A 27,166-nucleotide genomic window follows, 5' to 3' on the forward strand; every position below is an offset into this window, starting at 1 on the left:
GTGCAAACCTTACCTGTAGTTCCACTTTGTACGCGACTCGCTTCACTTGCGATTGACACCGTGCTAAAACTTCGCCGCCTAATTCTTGAACGGCGTACACGTATTCGGCACTGCATAATTTCTTGCCTTTACGCAGCGTGCCACCCCTGAAAAATATCTTCGGCGCCCGATATACGCAGCAGGCCGCGCTACAACACAACCGAAAGTGGCGGGTCCATATTGTAAACGTACTTTCCGAAGTAGACGATCGAGGTTGGTACGACCCATTTTAGGACAGAGGGCGCTTTTTAGCACCTTTCTCGCAGCGCCCCCTGGGCAATGCAAGAGCCCCATGGTCACGTGTTTCTCCTTCCGCTAGCCACCATACTCCCGCTTTCGCTCTGCTGTCGGCTCTGTCTTGGCTCTGTTTCTGGCCGCCCGTTTGCGTTTTGCGCCGAAAAGCCGTAGCGCCGTCTGCGGACTCCGTTCTACTCACCCATGGCGCAACGTCACTATGAGACCATGATGTCAGTACTCCTCGATCGGAGGGTGGGCGATTTGAACAGCGCTGGAGGTACACGGACGCTTCAGAACGAATTTTCTCTTTAAATAAGTCTCTCCTTGGCACGAAACAAGCGTTTCGAGGTTTCTGTGATGGTATTTCAACAGTCCACGTTGACTTAATAGTAACCTTTAGTGTCCCTTTAACCGGTACTCGCTCCTCTCCATACTCATGTCCTCTCAAAGTCACTGGCACTCCTTCTTGTTCATATCCAGGTTCGATCATGCCTTTTTTCACTGGCTCGCACTCTATCCCATGTCTGTGAAATCAATGTAGAGAGAGTGCGAGTCAGTGCGCTCTTGAGTGAATGGGTCAGCCTATGGTGTTCGTGTTCCAACCAGCCAATCTCTTAGTGTTCCAAATGCCAAATAAAATTCCAATCTCAAGCTTTCAAGTTCCACCATTGCACCTCCCATTTCTGTGCATAGCGGGCACGTTAAAGATCCCCTGATGTTCAAAATTAATCCACAGTCTCCCACTACACCGTCCCTCATAATCAAATTGTGATTTTGGCACGGCATTTTGGCAAACCCCAGAATTCAATTAAATTCTAATGTCAAGCTTCTATATTGCTCTTTATACACCAAAACCAAAAACATAGCCTGTTGGGTGTCTTCATTAAACTATGTATTCTTTGTTTATCCTTTCCTAAACTGAATGCGTCACGTTATGTTCTCTGTAGTTTGTATTCATGCTTGCACTTGGTAACAGCAAGACTCATAGTGCAGGTCCTCACCTTGCCTGTAGTAATTTTGTATGTGTTGACACAATGGCAGATGTACTATAAAGATGGCTGCTGTTTCTCTTCATTGTCTTGATGCAGGCTCCACAAGCACATTTGTTTTAAACCTTTATCATTTCCTAAACTAAACGCACTACATTATGCTCTCTGTTAAAACTTCTTTCTGGGCGAGTTGGTGAATACTTGATTTGAAAATTGTAACAGCGCTAGCACATGCACCCACAAAGTAACAAGGACGAGACACAGCGCTTGTCTCGTCCTTGTTGCTTTATGGATGTAAGTGTTAGTGCTGTCAAATCAAGTGTGCTCTCTGTAGTTAGCATTCGTGCTTAAACTCAGTAACAGCAAGAATCATAGTGCAGGTTATCACCTTGCCTGTAGTAATTTTGTATGTGTTGACACAATGGCAGATGTACTATAAAGATGGCTGCTGTTTCTCTTCATTGTCTTAATGCAAGCTCCATAAGCATATTTGTTTTGAACCTTTATTGTCACACATTTTATTATTGCATTCCCTGTATTATAAATGAGCATTGCCAGGACATTTTGCCATTAGATGTGTGTGTGCTTGTTCATCCCCTTTCTTTCTATAATTGGTTTCTAGCTTAACGTGAACTGAAACACTTGCCAATACTGTGTGATTGTAGTGTCTTTTAAATTCCTTTCATTTTTTTTTTCAATGTTTATTCTTGAAATGTGCCATGACATTTGGCCAGTTTCCAGTACTATATGAATAAAATTGCAGCATCATTTGTCATTAATTTAACAGTTGAGATTAGCTTGAGATGCTCAAGTCCTGTGCATAAGTTTCATGTTCTAAGCACTCATTTGAAATTCTGCTTGTCTAAACAGTATACAATGCTGTGTCATTTAAGCTTATACTCTGTGCATTACTTATTGTGATTGTTTGAAAACAGTTTAACTTAACATACTGACAGGCATTTACTTTTAGCAACTAGATTGAAATTCATGTTGCTTTGACCAGCATCTTTAGTTTTTGCACTGTGGACTGCAAAGCGGTGGATAAAAAATTGCTGAAATTTTAAACACCTGGAAAACTGTGGAATTCTTATGAAAACTGCCAAAAAATGAACCATGTCAAGGAAAATGACCAGATACAATATTTTCAGTCCGCTTTAAGTCTCGTAGGGTGGGATGGGGCCATGGAAACTGTTTTAACATATCACATTTCTACCACAAACAGCATTCACCAGGAAAGTGCTAGTTGAAAAGAACTGGCCATGGTTTTATATTAAAGCCTTGTTTTTTTGTCAAGTGCTAATTGGAAAATATGATGTGCTTGAAAACCTTTTAAAATTTGCCACTCAGGCCATGGATATTTTGCTCAATTAGTTTGGACATTAATGGGAAAGGCTGACTGCAGATGCAGCATTGTGAGGTTGAAATTGACCACTTGCAAAATGCAACTGCACATGATCCAAGACTGGCCTGAAAGGCACATGTCACAAGTGCTGTCTGCTTGGTTGGAAAGCAAACTGTCTGCACAGGCAGGCCTCATACAGTGTCTCCATGACACATGTAGGCCATCCCAGGTTTCATTGGGAATGAACTTTTCAGCTAAATAAATCTGCCTAAGTGGGACAGCCACATAGAATGTGCTGTTTGCTGTAGTTCTCGTGTCACCGTTGACAAGGCTGGGTGCGCAGGAAGCAATATGATGATGGTCCTATCACGTCTTCATGAAAAGTTCAGCTTTTAGTTTCACAAAGCAAGAGAGTAAAAAAATAATTTAAAAAGCAGGGAAAATATGAACAGGTGAGAAGGTTATGGGTGACCTCAATGTTGCCATAAGTTACTGTGGAAAGGCCACCCCAATTTTGGGTTTTACTCTGTGAAACTCAATCCTGAACAAAGAATTATGTTGATTACCGCCACAATGTGGGCAAGCTATGAAGGCTTAAATAAATTGCAAGGTTTGCAGTTTCTCATGCATCTTAAAGAACATTTCTGTATTCAATGCTGCTTTTATTGTACCCATGTATGAAATCCTCGCTTGGTAACAGTTGAAAAACAGCCAGTGGCAGATGTTGCAATTAGATGCTTGCTTTTGTTTTTCGGTGCATGTTGGTTTGCTTTTGAGCTGACTTTTTTCCCACTAATAATTTTGTGTGCATATTTAACCCCACAAAGCCCAAACACCATTCCACCTCAAAGAAATTTAAAGCAAATGGTTCATATTTACTTCTGGCCATGAAAAGTAGATTTCTACAGAAAAAGACAAGGAAAGTTTGACTACTAATTACTGTGGCAATTAATTAGTAACAAGTTCTCTGAACTATGTACAACTGAAGGTACCCTCCAGCATTTCAAAAAATAAATATTAGCTTTGTCTTTAGTTTGCAATGCTTAAATCAGGATCTTGAGGTATCAAAGTCGGCGTGTTCAATAATTATACATTGGACTTCGTGGGGTTACGGAAAGCATTTGGAATTACGTATTTGTGGGGTTTTCTAAAAGCAGCTGATTGAAACATTCACTGTACTTGAATAGTTTTCAATTCAGCCTAAAGATCACAATGTTTTTATTTCACTGTAGTTGCCCAATAACTGCACTATACTTGGGGACAACCTTTAGAAGCACTAAATCATAGAGCCTATTTCTGCGAAAAATTAGATGTATCTTATGCATTGCAAAGTGATTTTACATCTACAGTTTTAAATAACATTGTGACCATTAACTGCTGCTAATGGCTTGAAATTGCAGCAGTTATATGTGAATAGAGTTAGTTTCTGGTCTTAGGAGATTTTCTGACCTATAGTCGTATTGTACTACCATGTTTGAATCACATATATGATGTCATGTAGTTGAATTATATATATTGTTTTGCACTTATTTTTTATCAACTTGTGAACACTCTGAAAAAATGTGAAAAAATATACTGGAGTACTGGAGCACTGAAATACTGGTTTAAAAAAAAACAATACTGGAGTAGTTAGAAAAAATGCATTACAAAAAACAGAACTAATGTTCATTAGTGTAAACCAATAGGGCTTCGTATGGTCATTTGATTGCATGACATTCCTTACTTTAGTTATTGTTATTGGTATCGTGCAAATTTTGTGACATTCCACTTGTTTCTCATTGGTAAGCTGTCAAGCATAATTCACATTTAGTTGTAAACAGCGTCAGGTGTGTTGAGACACATTAGTCAGCTTTGATTGCGCCCTGTCTGTCTGTCTGTCTGTCTGTCTGTCTGTCTGTCTGTCTGTCTGTCTGTGTGTGCGTGTGTGTGTGTGATCTTTCTTCTGTTGAAAAAATTATTTATGTTTAGCTTGATACTTGAAGCTTATCTTTACTTTTTCATATATCCAATTTGAAAACTTACTCGCACACTCCTACTTTTACAATTAGGTGACATCTTGGTGTAGTGCAATAATAATCTGTCTATTACTGTCCTACACAGCAATATTCCAATGTTATTTTATTTACAGTATTATAACTTATAGTATAATGGCATCAGCACATGTTTTTTGAAGACAGTGCATTTTGCATTTATGGTGGGCTTTACCTTCATGCAAATGCTCTTTAGATACATCATTCTTTGGTAACAAGAATCAAGTACAACACTGCTACTGTGCAACCAGTAAAGGATATGCTTCTCACCCCTCTTGACCCCTTCTGTAATTTGAAGTCAGAATGCCTTCAAGTAAAATGTGGTCCTATTTTTATGATTGTCCTCAGCATAATTGCATCACTAAAGTAATGCAGGGTGTTGTGAAAGAGGTTTGAAAATTTTGAGGCTGCTCACTTGGATGCAGGTGGAATGCCAGGAAACACCTCTCAAAATAAGGGCATGGCTATGTGTTTAGTCTGACAGTAATTTAGTCCTGCGTCATTATAGTACAGCTGCACCTATTTATAGTTTAATATTACAAATAATTTTTACCCAGTTCATTACTGATAGTTCACTTCCAAATGACTTGAAGATTAGTAAAGTGGTACAGGTATATAAGTCAGGCAGCCACTCTGATCCTTCCAACTATCGCCATATTTCCCTAACGAGTATTCTCTGTAAACTCCTAGAACAATAACATGTCATCCCGGTGATCATTCCTTCTTTTTTCACAATCAGCACGGTTTCCGGCCTGGTTTGTCATTCGATACACAGCTTTTTGAATTTATTGCTGAACTTCACCTCAACTTAGACTCATCACTTCAAACTGACGTCATATATCTAGACTTCGCCAAAGCATTTGACTGTGTTCCCCATCGGCGGCTTTTGGCCAAACTTTTATGCCTCAGTCTCGACCCTCTCGCACTATCATGGATCTGTTGCTTTCTTACTAATCGATTCCAGTACACAGCTATCGGAAATCATTGCTCAACCACTGCTAGCGTCATCTCCGGAGTACCACAGGGGTTCGTCCTCGGTCCCCTTCTCTTTCTCATCTTTGTAAACGACCTTCCCAACGGCATATTATCCAATATCCGACTTTTTGCAGATTACTGCGTAATCTACCATCGCATTACAGACCCAACCGACCATGCACTGCTCCAAAAAGGCTTACATTCATTAGAAACCTGGTGTTGCAACTCTTTAATGAAACTTAACATCTCCAAATGTAAAGTTATGCAAGTATCCCGTAAACACTCTAACAAGGATCACCCGTACTTTTTAAACTCTACAGCCTTATCCACCATTGAATTGTATTGTTATCTCGGTATCACTATTAATAGCAAGTTGACCTGGTCCAACCATGTAACAAGATTGGCTACCGACACCAATAAATCACTTGGTTAAGTCAGATGTGCCCTTGTGCTGTGCCTCTCATCCACAAGAAAACCAGCTTATGAAACTTTTATTCGAAGTAAACTTGAATACGCCTCAGCTATTTGGAGCCCGCACCAAGCTTACTTAATTAATATATTAGAATCAATCGATCAATAGAAGCTAGATTCATCACTTCCAGGTATAGCCGTGAATAAAGTGTCAGTACGATTAAATCATCTCTAGGACTCGAACCATTGGTGTTGCGTCGGAAAATTGCAAAACTGCCTTTTCCAGCAACTTTATTATAACTTCCCCGAACTGCATGGAAGGCTTCTAATCCCACCAACCCGTACATCTCATCGCCTTTTTAACTCTTGCAGCACCCAGCGCTTGCATGGTTCAACATTTTCCTTTAATCAATCGTTTTTGCCTAGCACTATTATAGAGTGGAACAATTTACCAAATAGAGTTGTCAGTGAGCGCAACCCCATTATCTTCAAGCAGCTGCTTACTGATCACCTTAAACCCTAACCTTATAATGACCGTACTGTGCCTTCATTCTTTTGCGATTGCCGTCTCACATTGTGACTGTTCTGCTGATTTGCTTTGGCATTATGTTCAGTGTGCCTCATGGCTTTTTTTTTTTTTAATACGAATCCATAGGCTGAGTTTTGTAAGAAATTGTAACCATATCTTTGTTTCTATCCTTATCTTCTGTAACCCCCCTTATGTAATACCCTGACAGGGGTCCTTAAGGAAAAATAAATGATGAATAAATGATGAACACCACTTAAACCAAACTCTCACCTAGTACAAGCAGGTATTGATTGTCAAACTAATTTTGCAAGAAGCCTGTGAAGTACCATCAGCCTTGTCAACAGTTAGGTTGGATGAACTGAATGAACCTTAGTGCAGCACTGTTACAACTACTCGCATGTGCAGTACAAGATGTGCAGAAGAAGTCCTGCTAGCTTACACATTCAAAATCTGGCAGGAGAGCATGTGCTGTGCATAGGGAGGCACTAACTTGGGAACACCACCTTTCGTGAATGCAAACGCTAATACGAATACAAGATTACTAACAAAGTTAGTATTCTTGGGGAATAGTAACTTGTGCGGTTACTTGAGTGCTTAACGCTTCACCAGTAAGAGAATGCACAGAGACTGCATGGCCGCCTACGTCTGTATCTATAAGCCCATATCTACCAGCACAGAGTGTCCTCAGCATCTTCCGTTCTCGATTTGCCTCACTGTGCATATGTGGTGCAATGGTTGCGATTCGCACCGCTATACATCAGGTATAGGTGGTGTTCTGAAAAGCACCTTCTGAAATAAAGTCCTGGTTGTGCCATTTCGGATGGATAATTGTGAAAACTGAAGGCATGTAATATAACCACTATGTTGCATTGTGTTGTGTAGGTTATTTAAGGTATTATGAACCTTTCTTCATTGTTTCTGTTCAGTAATAGTTGTGAAGCTTTGCCCTTGAACATTCAACATGCCTGTCTCTGATAGCATCCCTGCCACGGCAACTGCATTCTGATGGGGGTGAATTGCAAAAACACCCATGTACTTAAATTTAGGTGCACATTAAAGAACCCCAGATGGTCCAAATTTCCGGAGTCCCCCACTACGGCGCGTCTCATGATCAGATCATGGTTTTAGCTTGCAAATCCCCATAATTAAATTTTTTTCCTCTGTGATAGCAGTAAGCGCTGATTTTGCTATAAGCATTTCCTGGCTAGTGTGAATCTAGTGTTGTCCCCAAGTATAGTTATTTAGCTATTAAGTGGAACGCATTTCTGTGTGAAAGTATAAAAGAAGGGGTATTTTCATGTTGACTGATTTTCAAGCCTGGTTATTTCTGTACTTAGTTTATTCCATCAAAATGCTTCTTGAATCTTGAGAGAGGACATTTTTTAAGGTAATGTTTCAACTTTCCTTTCTAGCTGTTCAAGCTGGCTGCACCACTCGTTACGTTACTGTAGATAGCAAGAGTGCTGCAGCACCAACGGCAGATGGCACAAGACCCAACATTGTTACGGTGACCTCAGCACCTGAAGCCCCTAAAGAAAACAAGCCACTTCGTTCTGGCTCTTTGGCCCTTTTCTTCCGAAAGGTGAATATGGCTGATTTGATACCTAATTTTCTACTTTTTCTCTCTGACGTAGCATTTATGCCACTTTATGTTTGGGCAACATATATACAGTTCATCATCATTAGCAGCCTATTTTATGTCCAGTGCAGGATGAAGGCCTCTTCCTGCGATCTCCAATTACCCCTGTCCTGTGCCAACCGATTAAACTTCATTAGTAACAATGTTGCATTGTACCCTAAAATGCCGTCATTATATCCAGTATTTTTAAAAGACACACTGATGCTGATGCAAGCAAATTCATGGTGAGGTAAAGAATCTCCTCTGTACCTGCCAAGGCAAGCTGGCCTCTCGACAGGCAGACAGGAGATGTTTCAGCTGATTTTAACTTTAGCATCGAGTGGCACCACTTTCCACTGTGGAACCATTTTCTGTTGAGCAGTGCAACATGCAACTAAACCAAGCTGCGTTATGTAATGTGATGGTGTGTGATGGTGATTAGTGTGGTTACGCAAGATTACACTGGATGTTACTTTAAGGACCAGCCAAGCCCGGCCAGTCACTGAAATGTGCACTTTTACAAGTTGGCTAAATCAGATGTGTAGAGATAAATCAATGTCTGTGAAACTGTCACTGCTTGTGCTCCTTGCTTAGAATTTTTTAGTTTTTTCAACCAGAATGCACATTTTCATCTGTGAGTGAACTGATATTCATTTTACAGTAAATGGTGTCCTATCAGACTTACATTCCTGGTTTCAGTATATCCATAGAAATTGCATCACTACGATCTGTGGCAAGCCACATTTGAAATTGTGTCCAATGGTATATTAGATTTGTAATCGCTATATATATGTGCTACAGTATTGTGTTCGTATATGCTAAACCAAGTTATCTGAGTAAGCCACCTATTCAAACTAGCAATAATTTTTTCAAGGCATGAGCACCTCTTGTGACTGCATCCAAATGAAGCTGCAGGAGGCCTAAACTACGATTGTAACAAGCATTATAGTACCTTAAAAGGAGTACTTTCACGAAAATTTTGTGCCGAATTTTTGTTTTCTTTCTTTAGTAGTTTCGACTCCATAATTATGGTCTTCGAGAGCGCCACAAATATTTAATTACAGCACTTTTTTTTATGTGACCTGTTCAAAAGGACACCAAGGGCAGCGCGGCTTCGGACATTAAAAACGGAGACTTCACGGCAGTTACGTGGTATCGCAAGCAACTAAAGCATGTGTGCCGGTCAGCTTAGTGTGGAGGTTGAAGGTCGTACAGTGACTGAGTCGTTGAAAGCTGCCAGATTGGCTCTTCCAATGGTGCACTTTTCTTGGAAACATAGGGAAACTCACTCTTTCTTCTTGTACGATCGAGTGCTGAACAAACTCAGCTGTGTGCGCGTGTGCATGTGTGTGTGCCCGTGTCTGCACACTTCAGGGGTGTCTGGTACCACAAGACTGCTACTTCAGGTTTTGGCAACATGAATAGTCCTCTTTTTGACAATCTAAGTTGCGCTGCACTTGGCGCTTGTCTTGAACTGGTTGCTTTAAAAGGTAGCATGTCGCATTCTCGAGGAATTGAATTTACATAATGGAAATACTGGGTCGACAGCTATCCAATAAAAAAATAAAAACACAAAAGCATTCTGTCGGTGCTCCTTTAAAGGGCACCTCACGAAGCCGTCATTAGAAATTTGTTATACAATGGAAGTTGTAAAGCACCGTGCACAGAATGTTCTACTGCTAGAATTTTTTTGAAAGGTGTACTGCCGCGGTACTTCTATATTGTACAGTGAAGCATAACGGGGGGTGGGGTTTGTCACTGTTACGGGATATAGCACATGTTCCTTAATTTACACACGCGCATGTGCAGTTTCCAGCTACAGTACGAGTATCGAGACGCTTAGTAAGTTTATTGGCAGGCCTTCAGAGCTTTAGATAGACACCCGCTCTTTTATTGGCTTTAAACTTCCCCTGGACTTATGGAGTTTTTACAGCATAAGCTGTTATGGGCTCATTCCAACTGCTGTTTTGGGTGGCGACGGTGGCCTCCGCCGTTGGTGTCCGGTGTCAGTCACAGCCATCGCCGAGAATGAGGAAAAAAAAAAAGAAACCCTGTTCCCACCTGGATTGAACCCAGGCCCGCTGTGTGGGAGTCAGCTACTCTACCACCGAGCCATACCAGCACTTGCTAGCATGCAGTGGAAAAATGCCCTATAAACGCGTCCTAGCATGTGAGGAGATACGCGATATTACATGGATAGCATTGATACGTGCACATTTTGCATTGCACTTGCATATTATTACACCAGGTAGAGCGCCATGTAGCAGACGCACAGGTAACGGTACAGGGCAGTTAAAGAAGGTTTCTGGGGGTTGAGCCATTGCTGAGTGCTTGGACCTTTATGGCCCCTCAGCGGAGGCAACACACCCCTTTGGCCTCGGCTTCATGTAGATGGCACCTCCGGACTGGCCCACCCAGGGGAAATCGGTAGTTGCCTTTTCCTGTCCTCCCCAATGTCCGTCTCTCTCTCTCTCTCTCTGAATCTTTCGTGCCCTCTCTTTATTTCCTTTTACTTCCAATTTCCTTGGCAGCAAGGGTTAACCTTGTGTGGTTAGCCAACCTTGGGTACACCATATTTGGTTATAGTAGTGTCGTACAGCTGGCATATGCAGGACCTTTCCTTTCAAGGTCCTGCAGCGTCCCCTCGGGCTCCATGGGGAGTGGCTGGCGCCGCTGCCAAATTTATTATGTATATTCACAGCAACTTCTTTCCCCCCACTTCCTGGTCGCCCTGAGAAACGAGGCCGTACTGAAGTCTGTCAGTTTTTTAGCAACCAAACACAGAACTTTCCTTGCTTTCACGTAATCCACTCTAATAAACCTGGAAAGATGGGGAGAATGATCTCACCCTTCATCGTCTCGAAATCTCTGACTGAAGTTTTCGGTCCCGGTTACAAAGCGTCGAAAATGACAAGCGGTGATCTGCGTCTGGAGCTGTGCGATCAGAAACAACAAGAAAAACTGCCCAATCTTGTGTCCTTTGGGGATGTTCCAGTTACAGTGACCCCACACCGTACCATGAATACCACCCACAGTGTTGTCTCCAGTGCCGATCTGATAGAATTGTCTGAAACTGAACTTCTAGTGGATTGGAATGATTAGAATGGGATCAATGTTAAGCGAATTAAAATTAGGCGTGATGGAAAGGAATTCCATACTAACACCGAATACTTACATTTGGCTCAAGCATCCTGCCTGACACTATCGAAGCAGGATATATGAAGATCCAAGTCAGGCTGTATGTCCCAAATCTCCTGCGATGCATTAAATGCCAGTGATTCGACCACAGTTCACTGAACTGCCGAGGCAGTCAGACTTGTGCGAAATGCGATGCAAATGAACACCTCTCTGTATCTTGTGAAAACTCCCTCCACAGTGTGAACTTTGATGGGAAGTACGCCACGTACTTGTGATCGTGCCCATCCTAGAAAAAAGAAAAACATTTTTGTGACAATAAAAGTAAAAGAAAATATATCATTAAAAGAGGCATGCAGGCAGGTGTCCTACCTGCTCAAAGTCAGTTTTGCCTAAGTGGCACATCACGGGGCAGCGCCACTACGGCACCCGGCCCACACAATGTGAGCTGGTGGTGCCGCCATCCGCCCCCTCGGCGGCTGCAGCTACTGTTGCGCCACCATCCCAGAAGGGGCCGTTGACCTCCGGGCTAGTGGCCGCAAGCATCTCGTCCCCCGAGACGAGGCCTTCACATGAAACACAGCGCTCGCAAGAGCGGGTGTCCAGCACCCCTCAAGAGGCCAAATGGCACAGCTAGTGCTTAAGGAGTGACGAAAATCTCTTGACCGCTCCAAAAAAGAGAAACTTCAAATCACAGGGCCCGTAAAGGCCTCTGTAAACTAACTTTCTTTTTTTAAACACGCAGCACAAAACTCTCTTTAATATGGACACTAAAGTAGTTCATTAGAACGTCAGAGGTCTTCCCCATAATCTTGATGACATTAAAGAACTCCACAAACTTAGTCCCAGGGTGCTGCGTGTTCAAGAAAATGCACTTCAAATACGCACAAACAAATTTTCTTCATCAATATACTATTTTTCGTAAAGACTGCGTTAAGGGAGGAGGAGGGGGTCAGAATTAACTTTTTTGTTTCTTGACAGAAAGGGCTGAAATTTGGCACACACGCTGCACATTTCAATAAAGAGAGAAATCTAAAATTTCATTAGGATATCTTCATTAGTTCTTGTTTTATAAGAATTTATAAGTTCCTTGCTTGTGGAAAGCCTGGCACGGTAACGAAACACGATAGGGAGCTGGGAATACTTTGCATGTTTGCCCAAATGTCTAATATTCATCAAGACAGTGTTCGATTTTTTTTTTAGTGCGCTAATAATTTTTTGCTCAACATAACATGCACATGACTGTGCTTCACTGCATGGAGCCATGTAGTAATTGTGAAATAATTAAATAATGGAAAGATAAAGAAACATTTCAAGACTGTCTTTAAGTACAGCACAGCTTGTGGATCACAGCAAAATAAACCGGACCAAAATCGGTCCAGCCATTGTTGTGCTACGCTTTCCACGAGCGAGGTGATTGACAAAAAAAAAATGCAATTGAGAAAAACTGGCTTCAAAGTTTTATAAGCACTGCAAATTTATTAAAAAGCACCAGGGCTGTAATATTTTGAATCATTGCTGTCAGGCATCTTCTTACACCTTTGCCTCTTTGTTTGGTGGGCTTTGCATGCCTTCTTCAGACATTCTTCATCCTTTTCTTGAGCCGTCTGGAGTAGTGCATGACCACCATTTTCACTGCCAGACCGAGCCTGGTATCGCAGTGTACACCCACAGAACACTGTTGGCATCTTGGGCACAGAGTTTTAGCGATCAAAGAGTTCATCGCAGAAACAGGCACAATAATGAACTCAGTCACAATGGGCCGAAATTTGTTCTTGGCCTTGCTGGTCCACCAAACTGAACTTCCGCTCAGTTGTGGACACTGTGCGAAGGGAGTTGCGAACGCTGCATGCCTGCGCTTCTGCAGTCACCGCTGACACAAAACGCGGCTCGAGGCACGTCTGAATCGTGCGACGATTCGTCTGGTGAGCCTTGAGTCACCATACAGTATGTAGCTCGTCGACGGTCTGGGCTCACTCGCAGGCTGCGTGTCCCTGTCGCACGATGCATTGGAAATGCACACTGTCTCTGCTGGCGATGGTGACCTTTGACCCGCGTCGCCTCGAACAATGCAGTCTCGGTTGCTGACTCGCGTGGCCGTACGCACAGGTGCGAAAGCCTCCGTTGGCACGTCTTCCGGTGGATTGGTTATCAGTGTCGATGTCACAGGGTGGTTGTGGGCTTCACTGCTGGAATCGCACGATGCAAGATAACGCAGCATGTTATCTGCGTGTTCAGTCAGGTTCTCCGCTTCTCCCGCTGGCCGCCGTCTTTTTCTCGCCTTAGGAGGCTTGTGCTTCCGTTTTCCGAAGGCATGCTTCGTTTAAAAGTTCTTTTCGAACGAGTGACGATCCATCACTGACCTTGGAGCTTTCATAAATCCGAATTCTGCGAGTGTCAAACGAAGAAAGACGCTGGCGTGGTTTGCAAAGCAGACAACTGCGGTCCGCTGTGGTTGCCAGCTTGCCCAATGCTGCAGCAGCAACCAATGGCGACACGCCTTTCAAGTACGGCAACCAATCGGAGGCCCGCTTTCATCGCAGGGCCCATGTGACCGCCTCTAGCAGACCTGCGCTTCTTTTGTGTTTGTGTGTTTGTTACAAGATGGCGACAACCGAAGAATTCAGAAACAGAATGGGGAAACTTCGAGCTTTCGAACGATACCAAGATGGCGGCGTTCAGTGGCAGGAAAGACGAGTTAGGGCTCCGTGAACTGTGGAGATTTTACGCGATTTAAAGCTGTTTTCTCCCGCTACGCACTGATAAATTAAATTTTTTTTGGCACTTTTAGTGCGTTTTCAGTCAAACCATTTTGATACAATGTAGATTAAGCATTGCAGATGCCGAAACGCGTCGTTGCCAAAAATCTATCTTTTTTGTGATTTTCGCGATCTGATCCCAGCGTCCCCCCTTAATGCACTTGCTTCATTTGGTGGCGTGGCTATTATAGTCGATAGATATGTAGCCTGCCACAAAAAACACTGTACGCCCCTAGAGGCAGTTCTGGTTCAAGTGGTGTTGTTTAACCCTTTGAGGGTCGAGTTATTTTGACAAAATCTTTCCCAGGTGGTCAAATTACTTTATTGCGGATCTTGAATCTACAGAATGTATAAAGTCTGGAATAAATAGTAAAAAAAAAAAAATATTAGGAACAGTATTTTGGCGTCGGCATCACTCAGAACTGCAAAATGTTCAATAGTATTTCAGAGTGTGGTACTCCTTGAAACACGGCTCTACGCACAGTGCCTTATCGCAGTCTGCACACCTAAAACGCGTGTCTGTTCTCCTCTTGGAGTGACGAGTTGTGTTGGCACACACGACATATATTCTCTACGTGCGGCTGCCTTGGGCAGAGGTCTGAGGCACCCTCTCGCGTAAGCACGTTGCCGCAGAGAGCGAGAATACCTCGTGAGCGGCAATGTTAAACAAGCTAAGAGCAGCGCCAATCAAGATGGAAATCAACTTCCGCCGTCCCTGCAAGAGAGTGCCGACAAAGAGAAAAATCGCGTTTCGCGCGCCTCCGTTGCGATCACGCGGCGGAACCGAAACCGTGAGAGCACGTTGCCGCTGAGACCAAGAATAGCTCGCGAACGGCGATGATCAACAAGCTAAGAGCAGCACCAATCAAGATAGAAATCAACTTCTGCAACCCCTGCAAGAGAGTGCCGACAAAGAGAAAGATCATGTTTCGCGGGCCTCCATTGCGATCACACGGCGGAACCGAAACTGCAAAGGGGGTGTTGCTGCAGTCTGCAAGAAGGTAGCACAAATTTCAAATGCTTCTTGTAATCCTAAGAGGTGGCAGCACCTCCCAGTAAACACGCATCATCATCATTATCACGCGAAATTTCAAAAAGAGGCTTGAAACTGTACCCGTACGGCAAAAACCTTGGGGGACAGAAAACCGCCGCCGTACACATATGGCAAAAATCTTCAAAGGGTTAATAAGCTAGTTACTATCAGCTCTATATACATCCCTCCCAACTATCAACTTCATAAAACCGAATTTCAGAATACATACATTGTTGTCGGAGATTTAAACGTGCATAACTCTTTGTGAGGAGACTCCTGTTGCGATGGAAGAGGGCGGTTAATTGAAAACTTTCTCTGTTCATCTGGTGCATGCTTATTCAATAAGAAGGAGCCGATGTACTGTAGCGTCACGCACAACACCTACTCCTCAATTGACTTAAGCATAGTCTCCAGCACTCTCCTGCCGTACATTGAGTGGAATGTTATTAAGAACCCTTATGGAAGTGACCACATCCCAATGGTTCTAAATCTCACAACATAGTAGGATGAATGCTCTGCACATCCTGCTCGATGGTAGGTTGACTCGGCGAACTGGGAAATATTTTGAAAACATATACGTTTAGACAGGTAGGACATTGAAAGTCTTAATATAGACAATGCCGTGGCTTACTTGACAGGTTTTATAATAACGCTGCCACAAAAAGCATCCAGCAAATGAATGCACTGTCTAATCGCCGCATCTCGTGGTGGAATTATGAATGTCGATGGGCAAGCAAAAAACAAAGCTTGGGGACTGTTACGTGACTGCCCAGCTGCTAAAAACCTAATTAATTTTAAACAAGCAAAGTAGCAGGGCAGAAGAACATGTTGACGACCTAAGAGAGATAGTTGGAAGAAGTATATATCTGGTATTAATTCATACACTGGTGAGAGAAAGGTCTGGAACCAAGTAAAGAAATTAAAAGGCTGACAGTCTCATCCTCTACCCCTAGTAAATACAGAAGGAGACTACCTGGGAAATCAGGCAGATTTTCTACGTGAGCACATTGAACAAGTCTCGAGTGCATCGCACTACACACACATTTTTGGGCGGTTCAAGGAAAATGCACAGCGACAGCACCTTGAATGCAAATGTGGAAGAAATGAATTGTACAATCGCCTGTTCAGCTTAGGTGAACTTCAGGCATCGCTCAGTAGTTGCTTAGCATTCTTATCATTGCTAATCCTAATACTTGGCACCAGGTAGTGATCGCATCATTTATGAATCCCTTTTCAATGCTATGTGGGCAGTTGGATACATTCCATCTGCTTGGAAAGAAGCTATTGTTATACCGATACTACTTTAACAAGGAAAGTACCGTCTCTGGCCATCAGTTACAGACCAATAGCTCTAACAAGCTGTCTGTGCAAGCTATTTGAAAAAAATGATAAACCGACGCCTAATCTGTTTCTTAAGAAATAACAAAATACTAGACCCCTACCAGTCTGGTTTCTGAGAAGGTAGGTCGGCGACAGACCACCTCGTTCGCATTGAGAAATTTCAGTACTATGAACTTAAGAATATTGGACTTTTCAGAATAACGATTGTTATTCAGTTTCCCTGTAATGTTAACAATGCCTCAGTACTACGAACTGATATTCCGAAATCTGTGGATTCTTAGATTTCCGTGTATCCTTCATGGCAGCCAAAACAGTAGGCTAGCATACGACAAGGTACAGAGAGTGGACGTCGCTGCCCATGTGTTTTGAAAACCTGAGATGGCACCCAAGAAAGAAAGAATGTGGGCCAGCAGAGGCGACAATGCATCAGGTTTTGCGAGTGCATGCTCCACCTAAAATTGTCGCCTAGCAGCAGAGACGCATCTCTTCCTTCTTTCACCCTTTTTTCTGCGCATGCCTCTTTCTTTCATGGTTGTTTCTGCGGCCGTACTAGCTACAGGCGCAGTGAAATGTAACCTTCATACTCGCAGGGATACCACACGGTCGCACTTTGCACCTCCAGACGGTGTCGTTTACGTGCTTGCACTTTGATATAGTTCAAAGGTCTGCCTCGAGCGAGACAGTTGCGGTATCCACGGCAAGAAATGTGAAAAACAAACAAAGGCAAGAAACATTGCGCTTTGGAGGCGACATGGAGCTACCTTTTTGTCGGTAGTTTTCTTGGCTTCAGCGTCTGTTTTGCGCACGTCACTTCGGTGGTGGTGCTTCAGTGGTGCATGGTGGCAGAATCTGTGGAACATAGCAACAGCGCGTGCCGAGAGAGAACAGTGACGTTTTCGTGGGTAGCTGATATGGTGACAGCTTATGAGCTTATGGGTTGATGGGCGGAATGGTTCATATTGAGGCTTTCACTGTAACAATGTTTCAGAATAACGAACAATTTACCGGGGTCCCCTGAAGTTTGTGATATTGAAATTTCACTGTATGTCGACAATGTGCAGATAGGCTTTAAATCATGCAACATTGCTATCTGCGAACGCCAGATCCAGCTTGGTTGATGAAAACGGGTTTAAACTGAATACACAGAAAAGTACTTGCATGCTCTTCTCCAAGAAGAGAGGCGCAACACCAATGCTTAGTATTTTTATCAATGGGGATGAACTCACTGTCAACAGTGAACATAAATTCTTAGGTATTATCTAGGATTCAAAACTAACGTTTATACCCCATGTCAAGTATCTCAGGATGAAATGCATGAAAACAATGAACCTTCTAAAGCTTCTGTCACACACCACATGGGGTAGTGACAGGAAGTGCCTATTAGACATGTACAAAAGCCTTATACGTATGCGTTTAGACTATGGTGCCGTGGTGTACCACTCTGCTACACCATGCTCATTGAAGATGCTGGATTCGATTCACCATTTGGGTATCTGCTTGGCCACAAGTGCATTCAGGACAAGTCCTGTGTGCAGCCTCTACACTGATTCGAACGAGTGGTCACTTAACTTGCAAAGGTCATACTCTAGCTTTACATATTTTCTGAAGGTACATGCAAACCCTGAGTATCTGTGTTACGCTACTGTAAATGATATGACATGCACCACACTGTTTTGCAACCGACCCACAGCAAAGGAGCCCTCCTCACTGCATGTGAGGAAGCTCAATGATGAAATGGGTGTCCCACTTTCAGAACCTCATCTAAAGGGCCAAAGCTCTTACCTCCATGGCAATGGCGGCTTATTAAATGCGACGCGTCGTTTGTTCATGTTGCAAAGCACGCTTCAGAGGAACACAGCCGAATGCACTTTCTTCTAGAACTCCAGTTAAAGTATTCATGCCTGGAATTTTATACTGACGCATCGAAGTCCTATGCTGGCGTGTCTTTTGCAGCGGTTGGTCCATCATCCTCAGAATCTGATGTTTTGCACACAGAAACAAGCATCTTTTCCACTAAGGCATATGCAGTAATGTCCACTGTTAAATGTATCTGGAAAACCAACCGACCCAGTGCCATCATATTCAGACTGTTTGGGTGTAGTAAGGCCCTCAATGTCATTCCTCAAGAACAAAAATCCTGCACTCAATGAGTTTTATTCACTTTTGTGCAAATGCGTGCATGTCAAACCAGCCTGTTGTGATCTGCTGGGTTCCCGGCCACAGAGGCATCAAGGGGAATGTGCTGTTGTAGAGACGCTGACCGTCTTACATGTCCTGGTGGTATGCCATGAATCAGAAGCTGAAAGAAAAAAAAAAACACTTTCCTCTAGCTTACAAACAGAATATTCCTCTTCATCTGGCAATGTTCATTCATGTGGACTCATTTTTCAGTAGCAAATCACTTAAAATATTTAAATGATGTTCATTCATTACAAGTATGATGAATTCGTAGCATAACCTCAGAGGCTACTGCTGCAATAATAGCATTTGTATGGCCATGCCTCCAAAGCTTTCCATCTAAGGTTTCTGATGAGGCAGCAGTGCCAGTTTCACGTTCATACCATACAAGAACATTCTTTTAAAACATATGTATTACATTCACTGAGCACTTTAAAGCTATTGTCATCATTTTAATACATTTTGTTTTATGCACTGCTCAGTGACTCTATTTTTATGCCCTTATACAGCCATATTCCATCAATACTTTCCACTTCATTGTCTCATTAAATACTCACTTGCATGGCGCTCTTTGGCCAGACATGGCCCTTGTGCCATTGAACATCACCTGTCATCATCAAGCAGGCTAGGTGACTGCTTTTCACCGTCCCATTTCAAAGGAAGTGCCATTAAATCAGCATCATCATAGTTACCATTGTAATGTGCCATTTGACATGCGCACCGCAAAGGAGATGCCATCATTATCGTTGCCATCGTCAACAGCAATGTACCGTGCCACGGGTCAAGGGATGTGACATGTGCGCCACATAGTCTGCGTACCTGTGTTTGCCCTTTGGTACACATAATGGTGCCTCCTCGCAAGGGACGAACCTGAAGAAGCGATTCGTAGAGCTACGCAGGTGGCTGCAACCAGGTGACATGTGGGCGCGATTGACAACAACCGCCACTGACAGACCTCCCAGACCAGTGCTACTCTGGTGCCATTTCATTGTCATCGTTGCCAGACTACACTTTTCTTCTCACACTTTTGCCAAACCCTCCTCTGCTTTCCAACCACATCTTCTTTTTTTTTTTTTTCCTGCACCCACCTTCCTACTTTTCTCCTCGCTTTTTTCATCCCCCGCTATGCTCCGCATTTGCTTTCATCTTTCGCTGTGCTCGTTTGCTCAGTTACGCCAACGCTGACACACACCGCATGCACAGGTGCCTAAGAGGTGCACTCTAAAACAAATGACAATGAGGAGTAGGCTCCGTCCTGTTGCCTCAGCCAGCAATACACCTATGTTGGAGCCAAGAAGCCTCATAATGTTTACATCGTGAATGGTGCCTTTCCTTCTCTCTCTCTCTCTCTCTCTCTCTCTCTCTCTCTCTCTCTCTCTCTCTCACTCTCTCAATTTGTCTTAATCAAAGCAAAGCTTTCTTTGCGAACCCTCTCGGACTTTCTTGACTGTGGCTACTGGTAGCAGCTGCTGTCTTACCGAGTAGCTCACACTTAAGAAAAATTGAATTGCATGCCCGAAGGTAGCCCAGCACAGCATCTTGATTCTCTCACCATTGGGACACAATCGCGCCTATACTTCTATCGTGCCAACACCAATTAGCTCTCTAAGATGATTGCCGTATGTTTCACATTGTGTAGCATGGGTGCACAAGAGTGCATGTGCCAGTTTCTTGTACGCTAAAGATGCAGGAATAAAATATGGCAAATTTATAGCTTTTGATTAACCTCCTTATGAAACCTTCACAGGTGTATGTTGGATCTCCATGATTTTTTTTCTATTAACTTTTTATTGTGTGGTACACTTTGAATGGTAGTTTCATGTGCTCTGCGTTACATGGGTATTCCCGCAATGTTTTCATTGTGGCTGGCTCTTAGTGGTATGGTGCATAATTACCTGGTGTCTGACTTGCACATATGACCTGTGACGTATTAAATGAAACCTGTGACATTGTCCTAGCTGGTGAAGAAACTTGCTGCTCTGAGCATGAGGGCACACAAGCTATCGTTTGTTTATTCAACAGTTTTCACGGTATACATGGATGTAATATTTTTTGGACACAATTGTCACGTCATGGTTTATGCAGTTGGCTTGTACCTGGCAAAGGGCCTTGAACCCTTTAATGATGGCACACCTAAATATTTGAAAAAAGTTATTTTCTATCTAAATATGCGAAACACATTGAGAATAAGCATTCGAATTATCGAAATTCGACTGTACTTAGTATACCGGTCGCATATTTGCTGGTAAGCTTCCTAGTTCTTTTCCTCCACTGTGAATCGGTGTTATTCCTGTACAAATATCTGAACACTCTAGCAACCCATTTACTAGCTTCCATATTCCTAAGTTTTCCTTCAAAGTCAATTTTACATTGAGCTTCCCTCACTTCAAAACTTTTCAAGCCCATATCACCCTGCACACATGCACAGTGCCCTGCACGGATAAATGGATGGACGGATGTTATGAGTGTCCCCTTTCGAACGGGGCGATGGCTTGCACCACCAAGTTCTCGTTATGTTATTGCCTAATGACCTACCTATGTTTTTATAAAAAACGAAAAAAAAAATAATTAAACGCACAACGAATTTCGATAACCAAAGTTTCTGAATCCCTATGTGAACTTTGTTTTTGTATGCCTCCATTGTTTGTAGTTTCCCTACTTTTCTTCCACCAATCTTTCAATTGTCTCTTACTAATCTCAATTGTGAACATGTTTACCTTCCCCCTGCTCTGCTGAACCCAAGGGCTTAAATGAGGCCAGTGATTCCTAAACCGACCGCTGGGCAGATATCTTCACATTCTAATAAAACACGCTCTATCGTTTCCCTAGCTTTACCGCAGCAAGCACATGTTTCTTCTTCCTTCCTATATCTCGCTTTATAAGTGCGTGTTCTAAGGCATCTTGATCTCGCTTCGAAAAGTAATGAGCTTCCCTTTGAGTTATCAGTTGTTTCTTTCCTGATTTCGTTTTTTTTTTTTTTTTCCTATGTAGTTACTCATGGCAGGTTTCTTTTCCATTGCCGCTCCCCATGAGATTTCAGCCTCTCCGACTTTCCGCTTGGCGTTCTTTGTTGCTGTGTTGCTTACCATACAGGCCGCATACTTGCTCATAAGCTTCCTAGTTCTTTTCCTCCACTGTGAATCAATGTTATTCCTGTACAAATACCTGAACACTCTCCCAGCCCATTTATTTTCTTCCATATTCCTCGGTCGTTCATCATAATTAATTTTACTGATGCGCGGACGTGAGTGCCATCTGGTGGTGCTTCAAGGTGGCTTCCTCGTGATGCTTCTGCTGCGCCCTCCTCCTCCAGTTTCCTCCTTGCGCTTTCTTCACTCTCGCTGTCTTTCATCTGCTGCTGCGTTTGCTCTTTAATCCTTTGCTGTGCTCATTTGCTCTGTTACACCGAGGGACGACGCTGAGGCATACTGACGCTCAACGCTGGGATGGGCAGCTTAGAACTGTGCTCTAAAAAAATTTTTTTTCTGGTATGTTGCCTCTAGACAGCACTTGTCAATAATGGGTCAATATATTAAACTAGCTGTCACTATATGAAGACATAGTGCACTGCTGGGCATGTAGTTGCTCATGCTAATTTCTAATGGGGTATGAAACTGTATGTTGTCATTTGAGGAAGACGTAAGCAAAACATTTGTCCGCATTTTTGTTTTGCTAGCACATTTCAACTAAAGAATAGATAATTGACGAGGTTTTCTTTATCAAAGATGTTTACCTCTCTCTTTTCTTGACCAGGTATACCACTTGGCAGGCGTACGATTTCAAGACCTCTGTGCAAGACTAGGAATCCTGCAGAAAGACATCCAGCTCAAAATATGGACATGCTTTGAGCATTCTATTGTCTGCCACATTGATCTCATGAAGGACCGACACTTGGACCAGCTCATCTTGTGTGCAGTTTATGTCATCACTAAAGTAAGCTGCATTTGAATTTGTTAGTTCTCTTTCTCTTTTTTTGTTCTCTATGGTGCATTACCATATAGACTCGTGTAATGGCCACACACTTGTAAGGGCTGCACCGCCAACTTGGCAGCCCAAAAGTTGGAGGAAAGAATCCAGTGGAGAAGCAATTGTGTTCAGTGCCCCGATGCTGTGCACTCGCATCAGCGAATTTTCCTGTGCTGCATACTTCTACATGCCGCTACTAGATGGCAAGAGCTGCGCTTTGACCTCTGATGCAATGGTACATCCGTTGACTCGGGGTCTGCACAATTTTGACCAAGAGGTTCAGTCCCGTGTAAGGACCACACCTCAAAAAAATTGTGTGACCCTTACATGACTCTATACAGTATGTCATTTCTCAGATTGTTGCTCACCTAGGATAATTTAGAACAAGAATCTGAAGCTTGTGCCAGGCCTTGAGTTGAGCACTGTGGCATGTCTAGAGTGCTGGAACCAGCAAGTTACTCAAGACTTGGTATAACTTGAGAAAGTGAGGTAGGCAGGCACTACCTTAGAGGTGCTACATGGGCCATGTGTGTGTGATTACTGATTTAGATTTAGCAAGAGGGTATGTTCAATAAAACTAGATGTTTTGTAATGAACTTTCAATAGTAAACGTGCACTTAAATTGCAGCACTTTGCATATGTATTAGTACTACTATTGTACACATTAGTACTACCTGCAGACTGCCTAGCCTCACACAAAAGCAATGTTGCTTGTGTGGGCTGGATACATAACTGTGACGTGAATGCATGTAACAAAGATTATTATTATTATTGTTGTTGTTGTTGTTGTTGTTATTTATTTATTTATTTATTTATTTATTTATTTATTTATTTATTTATTTATTTCGCAAAGTGAAAAAGCCCTTGTTTTGGGGATCAAGCAAGAGAGAGAGAGATAAAACATTCTTATTGAAATGTCCCTGCTGGGTTCGAAAGGGGAGGCAAGCAAGAATTCTTTAGGATGTGGCACTGCTCTCTCTAGTACATTTAGATAAATATGTAACGCTCGTCATGGCATTCGAGGCTTCATCTGTTGCCAAAGTTATAAACTGCATGGAGGGTGGGGAATCAAATGCTCATTAAATTTCTCCCAGCCATGGTTCTCACTTACTGACCTAAATACGCTAGAAGTGGGCTTGAGCCCTTGCCTTTTCGTTATCTTTATGTACTTTAGTATCATTGTAAAATAAACAGTTCAGCTACCTCCTCCAGCCAGAAGCAAGCATACAAAAAGCAAATGATTCAAGGCCGTTCCGAGGCCTCCAGTTGGCCACACCCGTCACGTGGCCAATTGGAGCTTCGCCATTGAGCTCGTTGGCAGTGCACGTCTTCTGCTACCATGCCGCTGCGCGCAGGCCGCGCCTCTCGGCGTGTGATGTTCGTCTGTATGTGTGGTGTATAGTTTCAGAAGCTTACATCTGATATCGCCCGTGACTCGCGCGTCTGACAATCACCTGGCATTGTTCGTGAGCATGTAAGGAACGCAGTTTCGGCAGCAGACTGCACAAGTGATAAGCGCCTCCTCGCATCTCGGATCGCCAGTACTTGCGGAACGTAGCTAACTTGTGTTGTGATATGCACCTGTGTACATATTTGTTCGCTGTCAGTGCGTGGGGAGCATAGTTTTGAAAGCTGGTTTGTGTTGTGATACGCTACTCTGGACATACCAGCATGACACATTCATCAGTGCTTGCGGGGCGTAGTTTCGGAAGTTTACTGGTGACCATGCGTCGACGACCGCTAAAGTACAAGACGGTTCATGCTTATGGCACTCATAAGTGAAAATCACCGACGGTGAAAAAGACTGCTTCAAGGTCGCGTGGTAGTACTGTGCAGCATAGCGCAGAAGTCAGACGCGCAGCCGAGGACTGCACGTGTGGGCAGGATGCATATGCATGCTGATGGTGCCGTTCAGGAGTCACCGCCGAGCACTTCACATGCGGGCAGAATGCCTACTTGTGTCGTCGATGTTGAGGAGTCGCTCTCTGGCACTTCTTACGCGGGCGAAACATCTCGTGCGAGCAGCAGTGGCACCGTTGAGCTTGTCATGCCGCGTTCCACATCATCGGATGTGTCCGATTATCGTCTCGGCACTTCTCACAGTTTTGCTACGCCGTCTACAAGTACGGGCGGCACCATTCAGGCGCGCCTAGAGTCACGTTTTGTATCGGCTGAAGCATCCCGGGAGGTCGCCGCGAAAGTGCAAGCAAAACTAAGTTCGGTGTCGGCGACCGCGTGGAATATGGAACGACGGGTGAAGGCGAGGTGCTTGCCGGTACAGAACAAGCGGAGAAGTTTCTCATCGTTCAAATGACTGCCCTGAATGCGCTTCTCGGCAAATCTAAGTGCCAGCAGCGCAAATAATGCTAACGTGCGCGTTTTGCGGCGCTGTAGCCAAGGGGTGATCATAGCCGCGAAAGGAAGGTAGCAAAATTTTGATGGGAATATGAGAGCTGTACGGGCTGTTAAAAGTATTGGCAAAGGGGCAACAGCTTTGACCAGTTCCTGGTCAATAATGAATGTCTCCCATAGAGGGTTGCATCATAAAACATTTCAGAAACATCTGCGCGCCCTAAAGGAGCCTAATAAAGTTTTTCATCCATCCATCCATCAAGGCTGAGTTCAGACCTGCCAGTGAAACAGCTGCTGCCAATATTTTTTCTGATGCTGTGGTGGCAGTGTGCAATGTTTACAGGGAGCTGGACCCTACCTTTAATAACAACATAACAGTGGTTTATGATGGGACATGGTTAACACTTGGCCATACATCCCACATAGGTGTCGGCACTGTAATTGAATTTTTCACGGGACTGGTGCTCGACCGTGTGGTCCTATCAAACCGATGCTATGTTTGCACGCTTGGCCCCAAAGAAGGGGATAAAGTCTATGATGATTGGAAAGCATCACACGTCTGCCAAAAAAAAACACAGATGCGAACTCTGGCAGAATGGAAGTTGAAGCAGCATTGACTCTATTCATCATCATTTATCCTTCCCTTAAAGGCCCCATGTGGGGTATTACATAAAGGGGAGGCAAAACAATAATACAAACATTGAATGAATAGTCATGTACAAAGCAAAAAAGGCAACAACTGAAAAGACACTAAAAAGAACAGGTTTTTGCATAATTAGCTGCAAATATAGGTGGTTAGTAACTCTCGAAATTTCGAAGGGTTTCGCTCTACAACAATGGATTCCGGGAGCGAGTTCCATTGTTCTATTGCAGAGGGAAGGAAGGATTTGTTAAAAGCGTTTGTAGAACCATGAAGGCGTTGGGTACATAAAGAATTGAATAGACGATGTGATGAACGAATGGGTGGAAATAAAAGTGAGGAACGAAGGTCAGGAAAGTTATAGTACAATTTATGGAATAGGCAGAGTTGCGAAATTATGCGTCTTGATGCTAAAAGGGGTAGACCAATGGATAACATTAAGTTAGTAACGCTGATAGTGTTGTCACAATTCGATAAGATAAAGCGGGAGGCACGATTTTGAGTAGCTTCTAAAGTGTCAAGTACTTTTGATGTGGATTCCAAATTGTAGACGCGTATTCTAATTTGGTACGGTTGAAAATTTCATATGCTAGTTTACGAATCGACGGAGGAGACAAGGATAGGGATCTTTTAATATAGTTAAGGGTTCTTGAAGCATCGGCTGTTATTTGTTGGATGTGGTTCGACCAATTTAGTTTGTTAGTGATGATAACGCCAAGGTAGCGGTAACTGTCGACCTCGGATAAATTCACAGAGCCCAAAGAGTATAGAAATTTGGATGTAGAGCGTTTCCGTGATACATGCATTAACTTGCATTTGGAGACATTTAGTTCCACCATCCAGCGTGAGCACCACTTGTCAATAGAATTTAGGTCATTTTGCAGAATGGATTGGTCAGTGTTAGTAGTGACACGACGGTAAATAACACAGTCATCGGCGAATAGACGTATTGTGGATGATATGTCTGTTGGGAGGTTGTTAATGTATATTAGGAAAAGGAGTGGGCCGAGGACGGATCCCTGTGGTACACCGGATATTACTTTGGTAGTATCTGAACAGCGACCGCCAACACAGGTGAACTGGAGGCGATCTGTCAGGAAGCAAATGATCCATGATAGGATTAGTGGGTCGAGGTGAAGGCATGAAAGTTTGGACACTAGTCGGTGATGAGGGACGCGATCGAAAGCCTTTGAAAAATCTAAGTAAATTACGTCAGTCTGAAATGAAGAATCTAAGTTTAGGTGAAGATCTGTGGTGAATTCAAAAAGTTGTGTTTCGCATGATAAGCCTGGACGAAAGCCATGTTGTTTGCTAAAGAAAAAAAGAGTTTCTGTCGAGGTGGGAAGCTATTTGGGAATAAATGACGTGTTCTAAAAGTTTGCAGGCAATACATGTAAGTGAGATCGGGCGATAGTTGGACGGATCGGAGCGCTTACCAGATTTAAAAACGGGGGTTACTTTGCTTAGTTTACAGTCTTTGGGAATAGTACCCTCGCTTATAGACTGGGTAAAAATGATTTGTAATATCTGGCTAGAAATGACGTTAGTGCCTTTTAGTATCTTCACCGGTATGTTCTCAGGTCCGGGGGAGC

The 27,166-nt window shown here is 43.3% G+C and overlaps 1 protein-coding gene across 3 annotated transcripts in view; it reads left to right on the forward strand.

Annotated features, from left to right (window-relative positions):
- LOC135898039 (retinoblastoma-like protein 2) overlaps nucleotides 1-27,166 on the forward strand; it is a 127,558-nt gene that overhangs the window by 55,788 nt on the left and 44,604 nt on the right. For all 3 annotated transcript variants that reach the window (XM_065426773.2, XM_065426771.2, XM_065426772.2), the window contains 2 exons: nucleotides 7,965-8,134; nucleotides 22,370-22,549. In XM_065426773.2, coding sequence (XP_065282845.1) covers nucleotides 7,965-8,134; nucleotides 22,370-22,549 — 350 coding nt within the window. The remainder of the gene's footprint in view (nucleotides 1-7,964; nucleotides 8,135-22,369; nucleotides 22,550-27,166) is intronic.

This window comes from Dermacentor albipictus, chromosome 1 (genome assembly GCF_038994185.2).
Source record: "Dermacentor albipictus isolate Rhodes 1998 colony chromosome 1, USDA_Dalb.pri_finalv2, whole genome shotgun sequence".
Taxonomy (NCBI): Eukaryota; Metazoa; Arthropoda; class Arachnida; order Ixodida; family Ixodidae; genus Dermacentor; species Dermacentor albipictus.